General features: G+C 42.8%; 2 protein-coding genes across 2 annotated transcripts; both read right to left on the bottom strand.

Moving 5' to 3' along the window:
- On the bottom strand, positions 1 to 2,030 carry LOC306793476 (ADP-ribosylation factor-like protein 2-binding protein; the record flags this gene model as incomplete). Its single annotated transcript, XM_079291122.1, has 6 exons — positions 1 to 90; positions 330 to 426; positions 660 to 745; positions 965 to 1,071; positions 1,574 to 1,635; positions 2,002 to 2,030. 6 exons carry the CDS (start codon positions 2,028 to 2,030, stop codon positions 1 to 3), a joined length of 471 nt encoding a protein of 156 aa, XP_079147248.1.
- Positions 2,031 to 5,096: 3,066 nt separating this feature from the next.
- On the bottom strand, positions 5,097 to 14,224 carry LOC306793475 (RING finger and SPRY domain-containing protein 1-like; the record flags this gene model as incomplete). Its single annotated transcript, XM_079291121.1, has 11 exons — positions 5,097 to 7,359; positions 7,566 to 7,670; positions 8,639 to 8,791; positions 8,988 to 9,090; positions 9,398 to 9,509; positions 9,603 to 9,746; positions 9,878 to 9,993; positions 10,130 to 10,261; positions 10,778 to 10,844; positions 11,607 to 11,665; positions 14,161 to 14,224. 11 exons carry the CDS (start codon positions 14,222 to 14,224, stop codon positions 7,263 to 7,265), a joined length of 1,152 nt encoding a protein of 383 aa, XP_079147247.1. The 3' UTR covers positions 5,097 to 7,262.
- Between the last annotated feature and the right edge of the window lie 2,258 nt (positions 14,225 to 16,482).

Genomic DNA, 16,482 nt, shown 5'->3' with positions numbered 1-16,482 from the left:
CTATTCTTTTCTGGTGTGTTTGGAGCCAGCAGGGATCAGAGAGGTGATCACCAATTCTTGACTCGGGTCCAGACCTCGGCCCTCCTTCTCCTAGAAACATACAGATTCGTACGGCTGGTATTAAAGCAAAGCATTACAAACATCAGTCATCGCCACTTGAATGCAGCATGAGCCTTACAGTGTGAAGTAGAGACTATGGCACAGACTGTCAATGCACCTACTAGAAGATAGAAATGTGGTGAATTAAAATATTCACCACATTCCTGTTGTTGAGATTGTCAGTGAAAAAAGGGGGATTGAAGATGTTCTACAGTTTGCAGACAACTCACAGCTCTGTATTCCAGAAACATCTCCTTAAAAGCCATGAAGTCAGTGAACGTCAGCATCAGGTCAAAGACGTCACCCGACACCTCCTCTTTGTGTTGCCTGCAGGTGGAAGAGAATAACTGGGTTGGGGAATCCAATCACATCAATGCAATGTACGTTTGTGCCACCTAGTGGCTGGCTGCAAAATAATATTTCTTCGGCGCAACAGGTGCATCGAACAAACTACTGTTTGAGCGGACCGGTTGCTTTCAATGAAGTGGTTTGGTTGTTGTAGGAGGGAAAACAGCCAGAATAAGATGGTCTCAAAGGAGAGTTATGATGTCACATCTTACATGAGCCACTTTATGAAAGTGTTCATGTTGAAGGCGGGGATCCTCTCCATCAGCTGCTGCTCCAGATGTTTCTCCAGCAGGTCAACCTACACAACAGCCACGAATGTTATTATGAATAAGGTCTTAGTTTACTTGACTACTTTACGTTCAGTAAATCCTAATCTGTGATAGCGCTGTAGGTTGGAATTATAGACAAGTTGATACAATGCTCACACGATTAAGACGATGATAGATAATCGTCATCGCCATATTCCTTGAAGAAAGGTGTGGGAGTTACATTAGGACATAGCGAGATGTGAACTCACATATTTATTGAAGATGGGTGTGTAACTGAGCTTGTTCTCGTCGGAGTCCTCAAACTCCAGGTAGTGTTGCTCCATGAAGGTCTCCTGAAGCTGCTGGAACTCTTCCTCTAAAAGCATTGAAAAGCATCCGACATGTAGAACAACACAGATCTTCACCATTAACGGGCGAAACACTTCAGATTTACTCTGTACACTTTTCTGTCATGTACTTCCCACCATGCGAACAGAACAAACAAATACCAGACTGACGGAATTGGTTGAAGAACTTTAACAATCTAAATCCTGATTTCTTGATAAGATAACATTAGTTAAGATAAGATAATCTGTTATTAGTCCCACAGTGAGGAAACTTAAATAATATGCCTCATAAAGTCACAGAGGCCTTCATTTTTTTTAAGGAAAATGGCCACTTTTCTCTCATTCAGTAGATCCATCCATTTGTTTTCTAAGCACAAAGACTGCTGAGATGTGTTTTTACAACACACGACTATTATTATTACAATCACTTCTTAATGTCAGGTTACTCAAAAAATGTGTCTTTCACAAATGGTGGGATTGAAATATTGATTTGGAAAGGACTGACCAGAACGGTCTCATCACTTATCCTACCCATGATGATGTCCCCGATGCAGCCCATAACGGCATCAAAAGATGCGTCTGCGTCTAAGGAGCTGGAGGGAGATAAAGATAAAGAGATAAAGATCATACGGCTGAAAGGTAGACTTTATTTGCAGTTTATCACAATATCAAAGTTGCTGTATGTATTCAGTGTGCTGTCTGGCTGTAGACTTGAGGGACGATGCCCTCACACTTCCTTTGAACCTTGGAAGTAAATTCAGTTTTGACCTGTCCCAATAACAATGAATAAAAACTGGCGTTCCATGGCACACACAGCTTGAACATTGAATTATTTCGCCTTTGCATTTCACTTAGAGCACTTTGTCTCACAAAGTAACGTCAGAAAGCAATAGTTACACCGTGTCAGTTACACAGCTCTACGTGGAAAATGTTCAAAAGCTGCGACTCTGGAAACACACCTGGAAATAGCAAAGATTTCTTCATCCATGTCGAGAGTTTCTACGATGTTGTCACAGCCTCGGTCTCCTGGAAAGTGAAGGCAGGCTACTTGTGAACACGCATGTTATGGTGATTTAACGTTGGGTTAAAGCAAAACTGTTAGCTACAAAACACCTAACTTTAGCTAACGATAGCAAATGCAACAATACAACAAACGCGATATTTCGATCAATCACAAAGCTGCCTGTCAGGCCTAACGTTAACTAGTTTTGGTCCTTACTGAACGACAACATTAACGTAGCTAGTTAACGCTAGCTGGCTAGGTAAGCTAAAGGCTAGTCAACGTTAGCTAAACACATAACTAGCATTAAACGTTATAACATTAAAACGTTATTAGTAGTCAGGCACGTGCACAGATAGACCCCTAGTGGTGCTCAAGCACCTGCCCTTTTGCCCTGGATGAGAAAAGTGCCCTTTCTGCTGGTGCCCAATTTTTTATAAATATAATAAAATAAAATTTACTTTCTCTGTCATCAATTCCCCCCAAATGTGTTTCGATATCTGACGGGGCATTTATTTGAGTTCTTGTGAGAATTTCGCCCCGACATGCACCGCGGCGCCCACAAGCCTCCCACGCGCCCCTCCCTCCTCCTCCTTCACTTCGCCTACTGCGCGTGCAGTGCTGAGCGTCAGGATAAACAGCTGAAGCCAACTTCTTCTCTGACCCGGAGCATCAGACAGACAGGTAATGACAGTGCAATACCCCGACGTTGTTTGGTGATAAATTAACAACAACAATTAGCGCCGCTGAAAACATTACGTCGCAACTGGTCCGACGTTTGCTAAAAAACAAACAAAAAAACCCCTCACGAAATCCATGATTTAAAAGCCTTGCCCAGTTGTTTACTGACGTTTGTCATGTTTAATGAAGAGAGAGGGGAGAGAGGCAGGCAGACATTAATTATTTTAATTATTAAAAAGAAAGGTAGGTCTTAAGTTGAGCTACATGACAGTCTGGTGAGGTATTGTGGTAGGCTATAGGCTATTATTAGTGTAATGCTGCTTATGCTTCAACTGTCAGAAAACAGTAAAAACATGGGTGTGTACTGTGTTGTCAGCTTTAGAGAGATATGTAATGTCTTGATTATTATGCACAACATTGATTTATGTCATTTAAAAAAAATTGCAGCATAATGTCAAGAAAAGAGAGACTACAAAAACAGAAGGACAGGGAAAAGCAGCAAGCAGAGAAATCTGGAAGCTATAATGATGCTCCTCAATGAGATCTGCGAAAGACATCCACCTGACCTGGCCCTAGGGGATGCAAAAATGTACAAAAATGCGATTAACTTCGCATTCATTCTCTGCATGGAAATCACCACCCCAGCATTTGAAGTCACTGCTCTTGCATCAAATGCCATCAGCCCGTCTTTGTTTTTGTCTGGCCTTGTTTTTGCCTATTATTCATTTATTTATTCAATTTGATAATTTGAGTTAGTATTGGTTGCGTTAACAAAAATAAATATATACGTTGAAAATATCCGACTGTGTTATTTATTTATTTATCATTATTTTAATTTCATGTATAATTTTGGCGATGGGTGCCCTTTTTTTTGCTTGAGCACCTGCCCCCCAAAATGTCTGTGCACGTGCCTGAGACACTGTATTTATTCTCTTTTAACCAGCCACCAGAAAACAAGCGCTGTATGAAGCCCTCGTCTCCATGATCGTGAAGGACACACAGCCCTTCAGTATTGTGGATGTTGGATTCAGGGCATTTGTGTTTGCGTTTTTGTGCACGCCAGCATCTTCTGTACCCTGTGAAAGGGTGTTTTCAAAGGCCAGAGAGGTTGTGTCAAAAAAAAGGAATCGTTTAAAACCAAAAACTGTTGAGAAACTGTTATTTCTGAATAAAAATGAATAAAATGTCCCGTGTCCTGTACATCACTGTCCAAGTTCCACAAGCATATTCAGTCCCCTCTTCCTAGTTCCACAAGCACTTTCACTGTCCTCTGCCTGCTTAAGCCCATGCCATTTTCCTAAAGTGACATAATAACATCATTACACAACCTGCCATATCATATGATACTCCCATTTTGGGAAAATTCACACACAGAATACATTAAAAAAATATATAAAAATATTTTATTATGCACATATGTGATCATTTATGTACAGAAATTATTTGGTCATACATTTTTGTAATTCAGTCATTCCCAACAGCCATAACAGACACAACAATTCAATGCATCACATGATGTGGTTCAGATACAGCTGCCTGTGATTATACACTTGGCCAGTAGGTGGTATCGTGTGCACATGAAGCATCGAGTAATGAACCCTTTCTCGAACCAATTGGCTGAAGTGTTGCGAGGCCTCATGAGGCTTCATCTCGCCATCACTAAGTATTACTTTACAGCCCCTTAAGATACATTAACGATAGTTAACGGATTTGAATGTACTCAGTTTCTGGATGTCCATGTTGATAAATATATCGTCAACGTGTGGTAAATAACGACGGTAACGTTGTTACCCAGGAAACAGCGAACATATGTGCGCAACTGAGTCCCGTCGGGTACAACAATATCTGCGCACATTGGTTCCTACCTCAGGACATTTCCACGGTAGTATAGAAATGAGACTTTGTGGACCAATTTTATTTATTAATTTATATTCTACAGAGATTTCGGAGACATAGCTGGCTTCCAAGAGCTCACAAAACACCCTCGCTCCCTTTGCTGGAATTTCACTCAAATTAAGTGGATAGTTAGTAGTAAATAATCTTATTACAATCTTTTGTCAACAGTTTATGTATTTGCACCTTTGTTAGTTGTAATCGACTGTTCTTTGAAGAATCAATGTCTGTAAAAATGAAAGTATAATAGTGTTTAAGCCTTTTGTTTAGTCACGTGTTAATGCAAATTGTTTCTGTAAAAAAAACTTAAATTGGTGATAATCAGATTATTACCCGTTCTTGAGACAAAATATATTTGAGATGTAAATGAACACCACTCAGTCAGAAAAAACAAATATCACATGGACATACATTTATTACAAATACCACAATCCAGGAAAGAATAATTCTTCAATCACATCTTAGGGAACTCTGGGGCAGAATTCCTTTATAGGCGTTTTAAATACGATCCACAACTTAATCTTTACAATCCTGAACTTCATCTCTAGCTGTAGAGACAAACGCATAATTTCTCTCACCTGCATGTACAGTATCAGGTGCTCCAGGAAATATAAGAGCGCAAAACAGTGACTGGACCAGTCTTCAGTCTCCTACTGAGAGAAGTTACCTTTGAGAAATCATTCCAGTATAGTCTGAATGATTTTACAGATCCTGTTCATGCAATTTGGTAGAGTAGTAACTATTCATAAACAAATTCAAAATTCATCAGTGATAATTTGAAATGTCACCCGATTATATTTCTATAATTGTACAAATAGAATGTTTCTTCGGTCACAATCTCGCATCACCTGTTTCCAAAGTACAAACGTCATTCAGTCAACCCAGAGATGCTTCAAGTAAAGGATGGAGAGAAAACAAGAGGTTCTTATCAAGACAGAGGGAGAAAGATGGATAAATGGCTAAATGAGAGCGAGATGTACGGTCATGTCATATAAAGCACAAATAGGGTCACCACAATTTAAATCAGTCTGAAAGATACATTGGAAGATACCCTTCCAATCTAAAATAACTTGTTTCGACAACATTTATTCTGTATGCTGTGATTGGAAGCAAGTGAAACATATAGTGCTCTGTTCTGAAGCTCACACTCTTCGGGTCCTGGTACTGTGTTGTGGGTAGTTTGTTTGCTAATTGACGTCAAGTATTTTTCTGCCAAATCAGACCCGAAACGACATCTTAAAAATCACTCTGGGATATTTAGTTAACCGATATTGAAAAAAAACAAAAAAAACGATCCACTTAAACATTTCACATTTGTTTTAAGCAAGTTACTGATCTGCTAATACAACACTGTCCATCAACAAAACCTGCTGTGCTCCTCAACCAAGTTACTACATCAGCGTTCACCATCGTTAATAAAACAAAATCAAATCACATCTTGAGGATTGTAAATAGTACATAGTAAAGACATATTTACTCAAAGTCTGACTCGTGGTGGCACGGCGTCAAAGGTTGTCATCACCAATCAATCAATCCCAGATAAATTGTGACAGTGGTGGAAATTCAGTTGTACACTTCTCCCTCACTGGCTCTTCATACATAAGCACTTAGAATTGTTATAATTGTAACTTTCTGTCAATTCTGATCTCTGTGTATATTTATCTGCTGTGTTTGTTGCATACATAACTGAGGACATATAACATCTGAGAAGCATCAGGGTCAGCTGTGTAAAAAATTACATACAATACAGATTTATTTTTTTCCACTGGTTGCCAAGATTTTTTTCGTAAACGTTCTCGGTGGCGTCACAGCTGATTTAATTTCTAACATTTGTAAACCGAATCAGAGAACTCTAATATTGGAATCGTTTCTGCAACTTTAAAGAATTTCTGAGTAAAATCTGACATTTCTTTTGTCCAAAAGGCAAACCCTCCCTGTGGGAAATCAATCAGTACTGACTGTGAGGCTGACAAAGGGAGACATGTCGGTATAAGCTGGAGAAAAGAGAACGAAAATGTTACCTCGAGAACACCACAGTTCGCTTATCTACACCCCAAAAACATAAAAGTGAGATTCATCGCAAATGTATCTGTGCCTTGAGGTTAACACTGTACGACAGGCTGTGATCTTTTCTGTTACCCTTTCTGATCTGCAGACGTGTGCGTGACGATGATGGGATTAAATAGTAGCAGCCTGTGGGCTGAAAGCGCGGCGGGATCCTCATATCATAGAAAGGATGTCTGATAACTACACAGGGGCTTGCAGATGAGAGACTGGTTCCGTCTGTAATCGTGTTAAATTGTTTCTGCTCCTCATTTCTGAAATGAACGCTGTTTATATAGAAAGTTGACGATTCTTGGCCCGGCTTCTGCAGCGAGCTGTCAGAAGGGTACAAAAGAGGAGATGTAGGCCAATGGGAGAATGCTCCCGGGGATCCAGCTGTGGTTTGAATCACCCTCCTCTCATCTCCTCTTTTTCTTCGCTCCATCGCCACTTCCTCGTACCAGAAGTCCCAGTTCTGGTATCGTCACAACGCCGTGGCACGGCGCTTGTAGCCCTGCCGGGTGAGAGGGGATTAGAGGAGGAGGAGGGCGATGCTGTGGGGCTTGTGTGTCTCTCCTTGATGGAGAAGGGGCAGGAGGTTCGTCAGGAGACATGTGCAATGAGTCTGACGCGGGTCTGGATGTCCTGGCGGCACAGGGGGCACGTCTCTAACTGTAAGGCACACTCCATACACATACCACTGGAGGATAGAAGTGAGGGGGGGGGGACATGAAGGAAGATTTTACTATCTACTCAAAGAAAAATTTGAGTCGGAAGAAAATTGACTTGAGTAATAGTCTAACCAACACATTATTTACAAAGACAAGCTGCTCTCAATGATATTCTATAAAACTATTTGTACCCAAGATATTTGAATTTCAACAGAATAGTTTGTGACACACATACCCGTGTCCACAGGGCCGCAGCTCCGTGTCCGCCATGACGTCACAACACAGCGTGCAGCAGTTGTCTCGGATGCTAACCTGCTTTAGTAAGGCCAGACGCCGGTGTCTGTGAAACACACACACACACACACACACACACACACACACACACACACACACACACACACACACACACACACACACACACACACACACACACACACACACACACACACACACACACACACACACACTACATGTAATTAAAGCTGTTTTATTTTGTTACTTGTTCCAGCTCTTCACCTAGTTTGCTCTCATTGTAATACTCAAGATAGAGCATACAATGTGAATACATTTTTTGCTTTTTTCATTTTTTGCTTATGTCAATAATAAGTAGACCTCTTTGTTTAAATGAAAACAAGTGTAATAAATCGTTCTACGTCTAGATTTGAATGTTTAGTTTTTGCTGACGTTGTGTCAGAGACTTCCTGACTCAGCTACGGTAATGTTCCAGGTAGCGTTGTTGGGATTGCGATAGAATTGTTTCTGACAGAGTCAACTGAATTGTGATAATTTTAAGCTGCACTAAAGATCTTATGTAATACAGGCTGGTAGACCCTTTACATGGCAGACATTTAGTCTCGTCACATGCAGGCGTAATAAGTAACATTAATAGCGCATTTCATTTCAGTGTTCCACCGCCAGAGATTTGTGGATGCTGGGTGCCTGCCAGGATTTACTGGAACCCCTGAACTGAAGAGTCACCACCAAGTGCCTGCCAAAAGACGGCTCTGTTGCTTTGTACACGTTAGCCAGTAAAGATGATGAGTGACCATCTCTTGTACAAATATTGTTGTATTCCTTCAAGTCGTCCTTTAACTAGTCATTACAGTCACAAAAGAGTCTACAGAGCTAAAGGCCAATGAACTAAAGAGAGCTCAAAATGCTCCATGTAGGCTGGAGCGACCCCCAGAAGTGTTGGACGCTGTGTGCAGGCTAATGATTCACAGACAACAGATTGCAAACTGCCTTCCCAAATTCCAAGTCTATTTTAGAGACTAAGAATCCCTGTGAGGACCAGCTTCAGTTGTTTACCTGGGTAGGATGATCTTTTCACCAGGCAGCAGTGACGCAAAGTCGTTGAAGGTGCTGAACTTCACAGAAGGTGGGTGACGGAAAGGCCTGGCCCCAAAGTTAAACTCGCACTGCTGGTAAGACATGAAGCTGGCTGCTGCAAAGAAACCGGACCTGATGGACACGGAGGTGAAGGAAAGATGGGGGTTCATTCGAGAAAGGTACAGAAGAAAGAAAAAGGAAACACACACGGGGAAAAGAGGAGGAATGACAGAAAGAGAAAGGAAAGATGTGTATGAGAGAGGACAACAGTTGAAACCTGGCACAGGACTGTGTGTGTGTGTGTGTGTGTGTGTGTGTCTGTGCTTACGTGGCTGAGGAGAAGACCTGTTTCTCCGGCGGCAGCTGATGTCCGTTCAGATAGAAAATCATCTGCTTCTTGCTGAGGTCCAACAGGAAGCCGATGGCGTCTCCTAAACAGGCCACACACACGCAGAAGAATAAAGTCTTGGCGCGCTGTTATTACTATTATCCAAAACTCCGTGTGGGAGCTTAATCAGAACCTGGCGCTGACGGCAGTGTGTGGGTGCTAAAAATCAGAAAAACACCCCAGCTCAATACGATAAAGCAGTTTCTATACAAATAAGTCTGATATTTAAAGCGTGGCGTCGCCTCTTTTCTAATGTTCAGTCAGACAAACTTTCTTTGAAGTATATGGTTGAGAAACGGTAGTCAGCGCACGTGTGTGTGTGTGTGTGTGTGTGTGTGTGTACTGCATACCCTCCTTCCAGCAGGGGTGAGAGTGAGGTTTACTGCGAGCGTTGTACCAGATGAGCTGCCTGCAGCCATCATACGCACACGAGTATTCATCGTCACCTATCCCATAGCCCTCCTGTAAAACACACACACAAAACGCCAAATTATGCAACTGCACACCAGACCGGATGTGGAAGAGCGGAACAGCACAGACACTGAAGAGGCGCACATGGTTGAGGAACTTGCTGTCCTTGGTGGCCCATCCGATTTGCATCACGCCCGACGTAACGACCGTCACCTCGTAGTACCAAACGCCTGAATCCACGCAGAAGGTGCAACGCACGCTCTCAAAGGACGAGGCATCGCATCGCGCCTGAGGAGGGCAGCAAAGAGAGAGGGAGAGAGAGAACACTCATAAATCATACAGATATTAAATATACAGGTGACAAAACATTTAGATAGACACACACACACACACACACACACACACACACACACACACACACCTAGTCCAGTCGGGGAGATCTTGAGGTACTCGCTGACATCATTGCTGTTGAGCATGGCGTTGATGTTGGTGAGGTTGACCTTCTCGTAGGTGAACTGACGACCCTCCTTTAGGACTGGACGGAGGATGAAAACATTCTCAAATTTCTTTCTCGAGTGACTCAAACGCTCACACGTCAACTCAAAGAGCCTGTGGCATGCGATCCGACACAAACGTACAACGTCGGAAGCAGCGTGGCTACTTGTACTCACACAGGTTGTCGAGGCTCCATTGCGAGCAGAAGCCGACCTGCCTCTTCAGGTAGTCGGGATGCTCCGCCCACGACTCCAGGACAGCGAGTCGATTGCTGATGCACGACTTGGACACCGTCAGTTTGTTCTCACCTGAGGGTAAGAAGATGCACCAGGCATGTGTGGTTTAAAACAGTCAAACACAGTGTCAGAGATGAGAGGGACATCAGTGTAATAAGTCTTTAAAGGCCGATGAAGGAGAGGCAATGTTCGAATTAACAAGCGGTTGTAAAACTTTGTAGAAATGTAATATAATCCGATTGAGGCAATTGGCTGGTGGGGACTACAAAGAGGTGGAGAGGTGCATCACAGTTTTGCATTTGTACCAATCAGCAATTTACATATTGGTTTCAAAATAAACAGGAAAAAGCTGTTGATGAACAGAACAGCTGTGTCTCTACCTCACAGCATCATTTTTCAGATGCAAAAGTAAACAAACCACCAACAGGGAGGTCGGAGAAAGCAGAAGTTGAGACTTTGGCCGTGCTCATTGTCATGGCATACTTTGATACGGGCACTTTCTGTTTGATCTTTGTGTTCTTTCGTAAAGTAAGTCACAAGATTTCAACCGACGCATCATGAATCTTCATTATGAGCTTGGCCTTTGTCTGGTCTGGGAGAACTTCTCCAAAGCGATGAGAGCAAACAGCATGACCGTAGGGTGGGCTTCAGAGCTCTGGAGGAAGACGTACAGAAATCATCATCAGTTTGAAACATGTTCTTCCATGACACTTCGATAACAACACACGTCTTATATAACTAGGCCTTCTCTTATTAAATCACGGTGAGCGTGCTTCCTTCTACAGATGCTGGACGAAACCAAGGTGGCTGAGCGTTTTGTAACAGACATGTCACACTTCACTTTATCGACTGTGTAACCATCACTCTACGAAGAGCAATGGCCTGCATACCCCGTCAGCGCACTGACAGTCATGTAACTAAAATGTATCAACAAAACATATTATTTTCCTTACACATGTTGCAACTGCTTCATATTAAAAAGGACATTGTCAAAGGCAGAACTGAAAGGCTTTCTCTGAGAAGCAGCTGCAGGGTTTTTTCCACTAAAGTTGTCTACATGTGGATGTGTTTTATTGCTTTTTTGTTGGATCAGTATGAAACTAAATTGCAGAATTGACTACCTTATAGCTTTGACAAACTCAAACTCATTTGTAGAAACTACCACCCTGACTGTCTGACATGACAGGACTTCCCATCATACGTTCATTTGAAGGATACTGACATCTTAACGCTACATTTACACAGAGTCAGCATGTCATTTCATCTATGAAAAGCATGTAGCAGGATACAAAGCATTGTTGTTGATTAGGCATTTTGTAAACAAAAATGTAGCTTGGTTGCTGAGGATCACCGGGACAGTGATGACCGTCCAAACGCAACAGCGCACGCGCACGTGTGTGTGTGTGTGTTCTCTCACCAGGCTCTCTAGAAGGTACTCAAGGGTTCCAGGGCTCAACAATCCAATACTAGCCGGACCTAAAGAAGAAATGTAAAGAAACAAGGATAAAGGATTTAAACCTGTGTTAAGAAAGTGACTGTGTGACGTTTAGAGGAGCTGCTTCATGATTCTGAGATGATATATTTAGACTGAGCAAAGCTGGTCTAATCTGACTTCAATACACCACCGAAAGATATGAAAGAGCATCCATGACTCTGTATTTATATTATACATAATAAATGACACGATTAGTAGTAGCAAAAATAGTAGAATTAAACCTAAAACAATCTGCTGTTTGCAATGAGCTTGAACGTCGACAAGTCCATAGCGAGTAAGTAACCTTCCACCGGTGCCTCTGAGGCACACCGGTCGAGACAAATTAGCATTTAGCAGGTATAATGGCCAATTAGGACATTGTTAAAGTGATTGAATCACAAGTACCCGGGATCTTTATAGATGTGAATATATAAAGGTGTAAATCTTTGATTTATTTCGACTGTTGGACTTTTGCCCTGCTTCCTGAAGTCATGTAAAAAGGTATAATTGTATCTCTTCTCCCCATTTCACTTCCTCTGAATGTCTCCCTCCCTCTTTCTCTGGCTCTTTGTCCGTCTGTTCAGTTCTTTGGTGCTGTGGTGACCTTGGCGTACGGTGCCAGTGCTTTCTTCTCCTATCTGAGCTGGAAGGGAGATGGAGGGAACGCTGCCACCAACACAGTGCCGACCTAGGACTCAAACATGGGATGCTGATCTCCTCGTGTTTTCTGTCCCTCAAGATGCTCTAGTTATTCGGATAGTCTACTTGATACGTATGACTGCTGACTGGTAACCCAAATCCTGACCTCTTCTCAACCCCAGTATTAACAATAAGGCTAAGGCCTCAAATTAAGGCGTTCCTGAAATCTTACATTTGATGATACTATTGTAAATATGCAAATTAGCAGACAGTGCCTTGAATTCTTGGTAATCGCACAGCCTATTGGCATCATATAGTTGCTATCACCTCCGGGTTGCATTTAGAATGCACAAATGTCAAACTCTTACCTTCTTAGACAGATTTGTATCACTCTCAGGTCTGTACGATGAAGCTTCAGCACCGGCAGCAGCCGCTTAGCTTAGCCTAGCATGAAGACTGAACACAAGGGGAAACAGCTAGCTTTTTTCTGTCTCCTCAACAGCTCCTCCAAAGCTCACTGATTCATTTTTGTTATATTTGAACACAGCCAGGCTAGCTGTTGTTTGTGCTAAGCTATGCTAACTGGCTGGCGGCTGTTGCTTCATACTTAACGTGTTGTATCAATCTTCTTCTCTAGCTTTTTGCATCTTCCCAAAACGTTAAACGACCCCTTTAAGGTATAGGTCACCCAACTATGGAGGACTTTACAATGCAATGTTTTGTTTACAGAGAGCAGTATGTGTTGCATTGGTTAGGCTGGTTGAGCACCACTGTAGGACTATGTCATGACAGGCTCCACTCCATGCTTTTGCTTTCTGTGACGCTCATATTAGGAAGTTGCTCTAATACCATAACATGGCTGTGCAGAAGGTGTGAAGAATGACTGTTTGCTAAGTATCTCTGTCCTGCAGAAATCCAATTACATTGTCCCTCCTGGATATACAGGCTCACGTTGACACTTAAGCTCTCCATAGACCAAGCCAAAGCCCTGATAACGAATTGAAAAATGTACATGGGGAAATGTACTCTCTTGAGTCATGCATGTTATAAAGATGCAGGACACTAATGACTCTTTGCTGTGGAAAAAGGTGTGTAACATACATCCTTTTGATTTTCCAGATACAGTGCTCAACTCCTTTTGTATGTGCCTTTATGACATGTGTGTCTTTTTGTACCAAGAATTTGAAGACTTGTGAAATCCAGTGGCGAGTGCTGCACCTCAAGCCTGTACTTGTTCCAATAAAGCACTAAGTGATGTCAATGTAAGGTGTAATGGGAAAATATGTCAGTCTCATGTGAAGGTGTAAAGAATGTAAGTCCTAAATGTGCAGACACCAAACAGTAGTTTCAGTAGAAGATTTGAATTAGTTTTGTATCCAGGTGTCTTGTTATCTGTTATCTTGTACACTGTTTCTTTCTTGGTAAGACGGAGACACAGAGAGGCCTTGACTAACAGACATCCTTTGTCTGAAATACTTTTACTTCCTTTGTGACGCATTATTTGGGGGAGTTTTTCCTGTTCTGTTGTAAAGCCCTCTGAGGCAAATTTGTAATTTGTGATTTTGGGCAATACAAAAATGTATTGAATTATCTGAAGTTGTAAAGACGTGAACCTTTGCATGCATATGTGAGGTTGAATATTGCATTTCGTCGAAGGTTTCACGCAGTCTACTGAGTACGTGGTTGCTGTGCATTCTTCCCTCTTGCGCAAGAGAATAAACGGAAAAAGACAACTTTGAATTTTCTGATGACTTCATTATTAATTTGAGAACACAAACTCTCTCCTCCCGATTAACCTAGAAATTTTCCACCACAAAGACCTGTTCAACAAACACCACTAGCCCACAGAAAACCTCACCCTCCCCCCGCGACCAGGCCCTGTGCCTGTCTGCTGCAAGTGTGAAAAGAGCACTCTCCACCATCAATCCCCGAAAAGCAACAGGCCCAGACAACATCCCAGGCCGCACACTAAGGGACTGCGCAGAGGAGCTAACAGATATCTTCACTGTTATCTTCAACACTTCTCTGAGTCAAGCTGCTGTCCCATCACACCTCAAAACCTCCATCATCATACCTGTACCCAAGAAACCGGCTCCATCCTGCTTCAATGACTATCGCCCCGTGGCACTGACCCCCATCATTATGAAGTGTTTTGAACGGCTAGTCATGGCCCACATCAAGTCCATCCTCCCCCCCACCATGGATCCCTCTCAGTTTGCATACAGAGCAAAACGTTCCACAGAGGACGCAATCTGCTCTGCTCTCCACCCAGCCCTCACCCACCTAGAAAAAGCAGACTCATATGTAAGAATACTTTTCATAGACTTCAGCTCAGCATTTAATACCATAATCCCACAACAACTCATCTGCAAACTGGACCAGCTGGGGTTCAACACCCCACTGTGCAATTGGGTCCTGGACTTCCTCAGTGAGAGGCCACAAGCAGTACGTGTCGGCAACAACACCTCACGCAGCATCACCCTAAGCACTGGGGCCCCACAAGGCTGTGTGCTCAGCCCCCTGCTCTTCACCCTGCTGACTCACGACTGCGAACCTACATACAGCACCAATCACATGGTGAAGTTTGCAGACGACACCACTCTGGTTGGTCTCATCACCAAGAACAATGAGACCAACTATAGGAAGGAGGTCAACCTTCTGACCACGTGGTGCAGCGACAACAATCTCCTGCTGAATGTCACCAAAACTAAGGAGATTGTTGTTGACTTCAGGAGAGGCCACACTGTACACCCGCCACTGACCATCGATGGTGCTGCTGTGGAGCAAGTAGAAAGCACCAAATTCCTGGGGGTGCACATCAGTGACGACCTCTCCTGGGCCACCAACTGCGCATCACTGGCAAAGAGAGCCCAGCGGCGCCTCTACTTCCTTCGCAAGCTGAAGAGAGTAAAAGCCCCCACATCAGTGCTGAAATCATTTTACAGGGGCACCATTGAAAGCATCCTATCCAGCTGCATCACTGTGTGGGGTGGTAGCTGCACCCAACACAGCAGAAAAGCACTCCAACGCATTGTAAAGACAGCCGGACAGATCATCGGTGCCCCACTCTCCTCGTTACAGGAAATATACACCACCCGCCTCACCCGGAAAGCCATTCAAATTGCAAGCGACACCAGTCACCCTGCACATAGTCTGTTCAGCCTCCTACCCTCTGGAAGAAGGTACAGGAGCCTCCGCTGCCGCACCACCAGACTAAAGAACAGCTTTACCCACCAAGCTGTCAGGACACTGAACTCTCTCCCCTCACTCCCCCCAATCATATCCTCCAGCCTGACGGGAAGCTGAAGCTGACCCCCCCCCCCCCCCCCCCCCCCCCCAGTACAGAAGTACTGTAAATATGTATTCATATTTATATTTATATTATATTTATTGCCCACTTTCACACACACACATACACACACAGTATTATATTAATTGCCCATTTTCCCATTATTATATCAATTGCCCACTTGCCCCTACATTATTAATTATTTATTATATTAATTGCCCACTTTTCCCGTTTTTATGTGTATTGAACGTTGCTATGTGTATTGAATGTTTTATTGTAGTATAGTATATGTTTTAACTAGGATATCTGTTTTTACCTAGCCTAGGAAGTGTTTTATGTTTTATGTGTCGCGCTTGCACTTTATGTTCCACCGTGGGAGAGTGGGAAACGTAATTCCGATTCCTTATATGTCCTGACATGCAAGAAATTGACAATAAAAGCTACTTTGAACTTTTTGAACTTTGAACATCATAAAGAAATAAAAACAGTGTTTCATATGTGGTCTTTATTTTAAATGGAGATCCCCCCCCCCCACCTCCCAGACACTTTTCAATGGTCTGATGTAAATCTTTCTATGCAAAAGGTCAAATCAACATATCACATTGCTCCACTGTACAATCAACCAGTGTTTCTAGGCCAAGAACAAAGTCACTCAACTTGCCAGACAGGTGTGTGACTCACTAGTATTCCAGGAAGTTGTCTAATGGCCATTCCATCTGTAAACTGTAAACACATTTACAGTACAATCAGCCTCCCCTCCTGACGAGTCTTTTTTTTTGGAAGCTGGAACACAATGAGAGGTAAACAAATACAATTACCCTTTTAAAACCACTTTTTCTTGCATACATAAGAAAGAAATATTACAGAAAAGGGCATCGGTTTGACGTAGCC

Source organism: Melanostigma gelatinosum (assembly GCF_949748355.1).
Source record: "Melanostigma gelatinosum genome assembly, chromosome: 19".
In the NCBI taxonomy this organism is placed as follows: Eukaryota; Metazoa; Chordata; class Actinopteri; order Perciformes; family Zoarcidae; genus Melanostigma; species Melanostigma gelatinosum.
The sequence above is the reverse complement of the archived record's forward strand: the minus strand, read 5'-3'. Positions and strand labels throughout refer to the sequence as shown.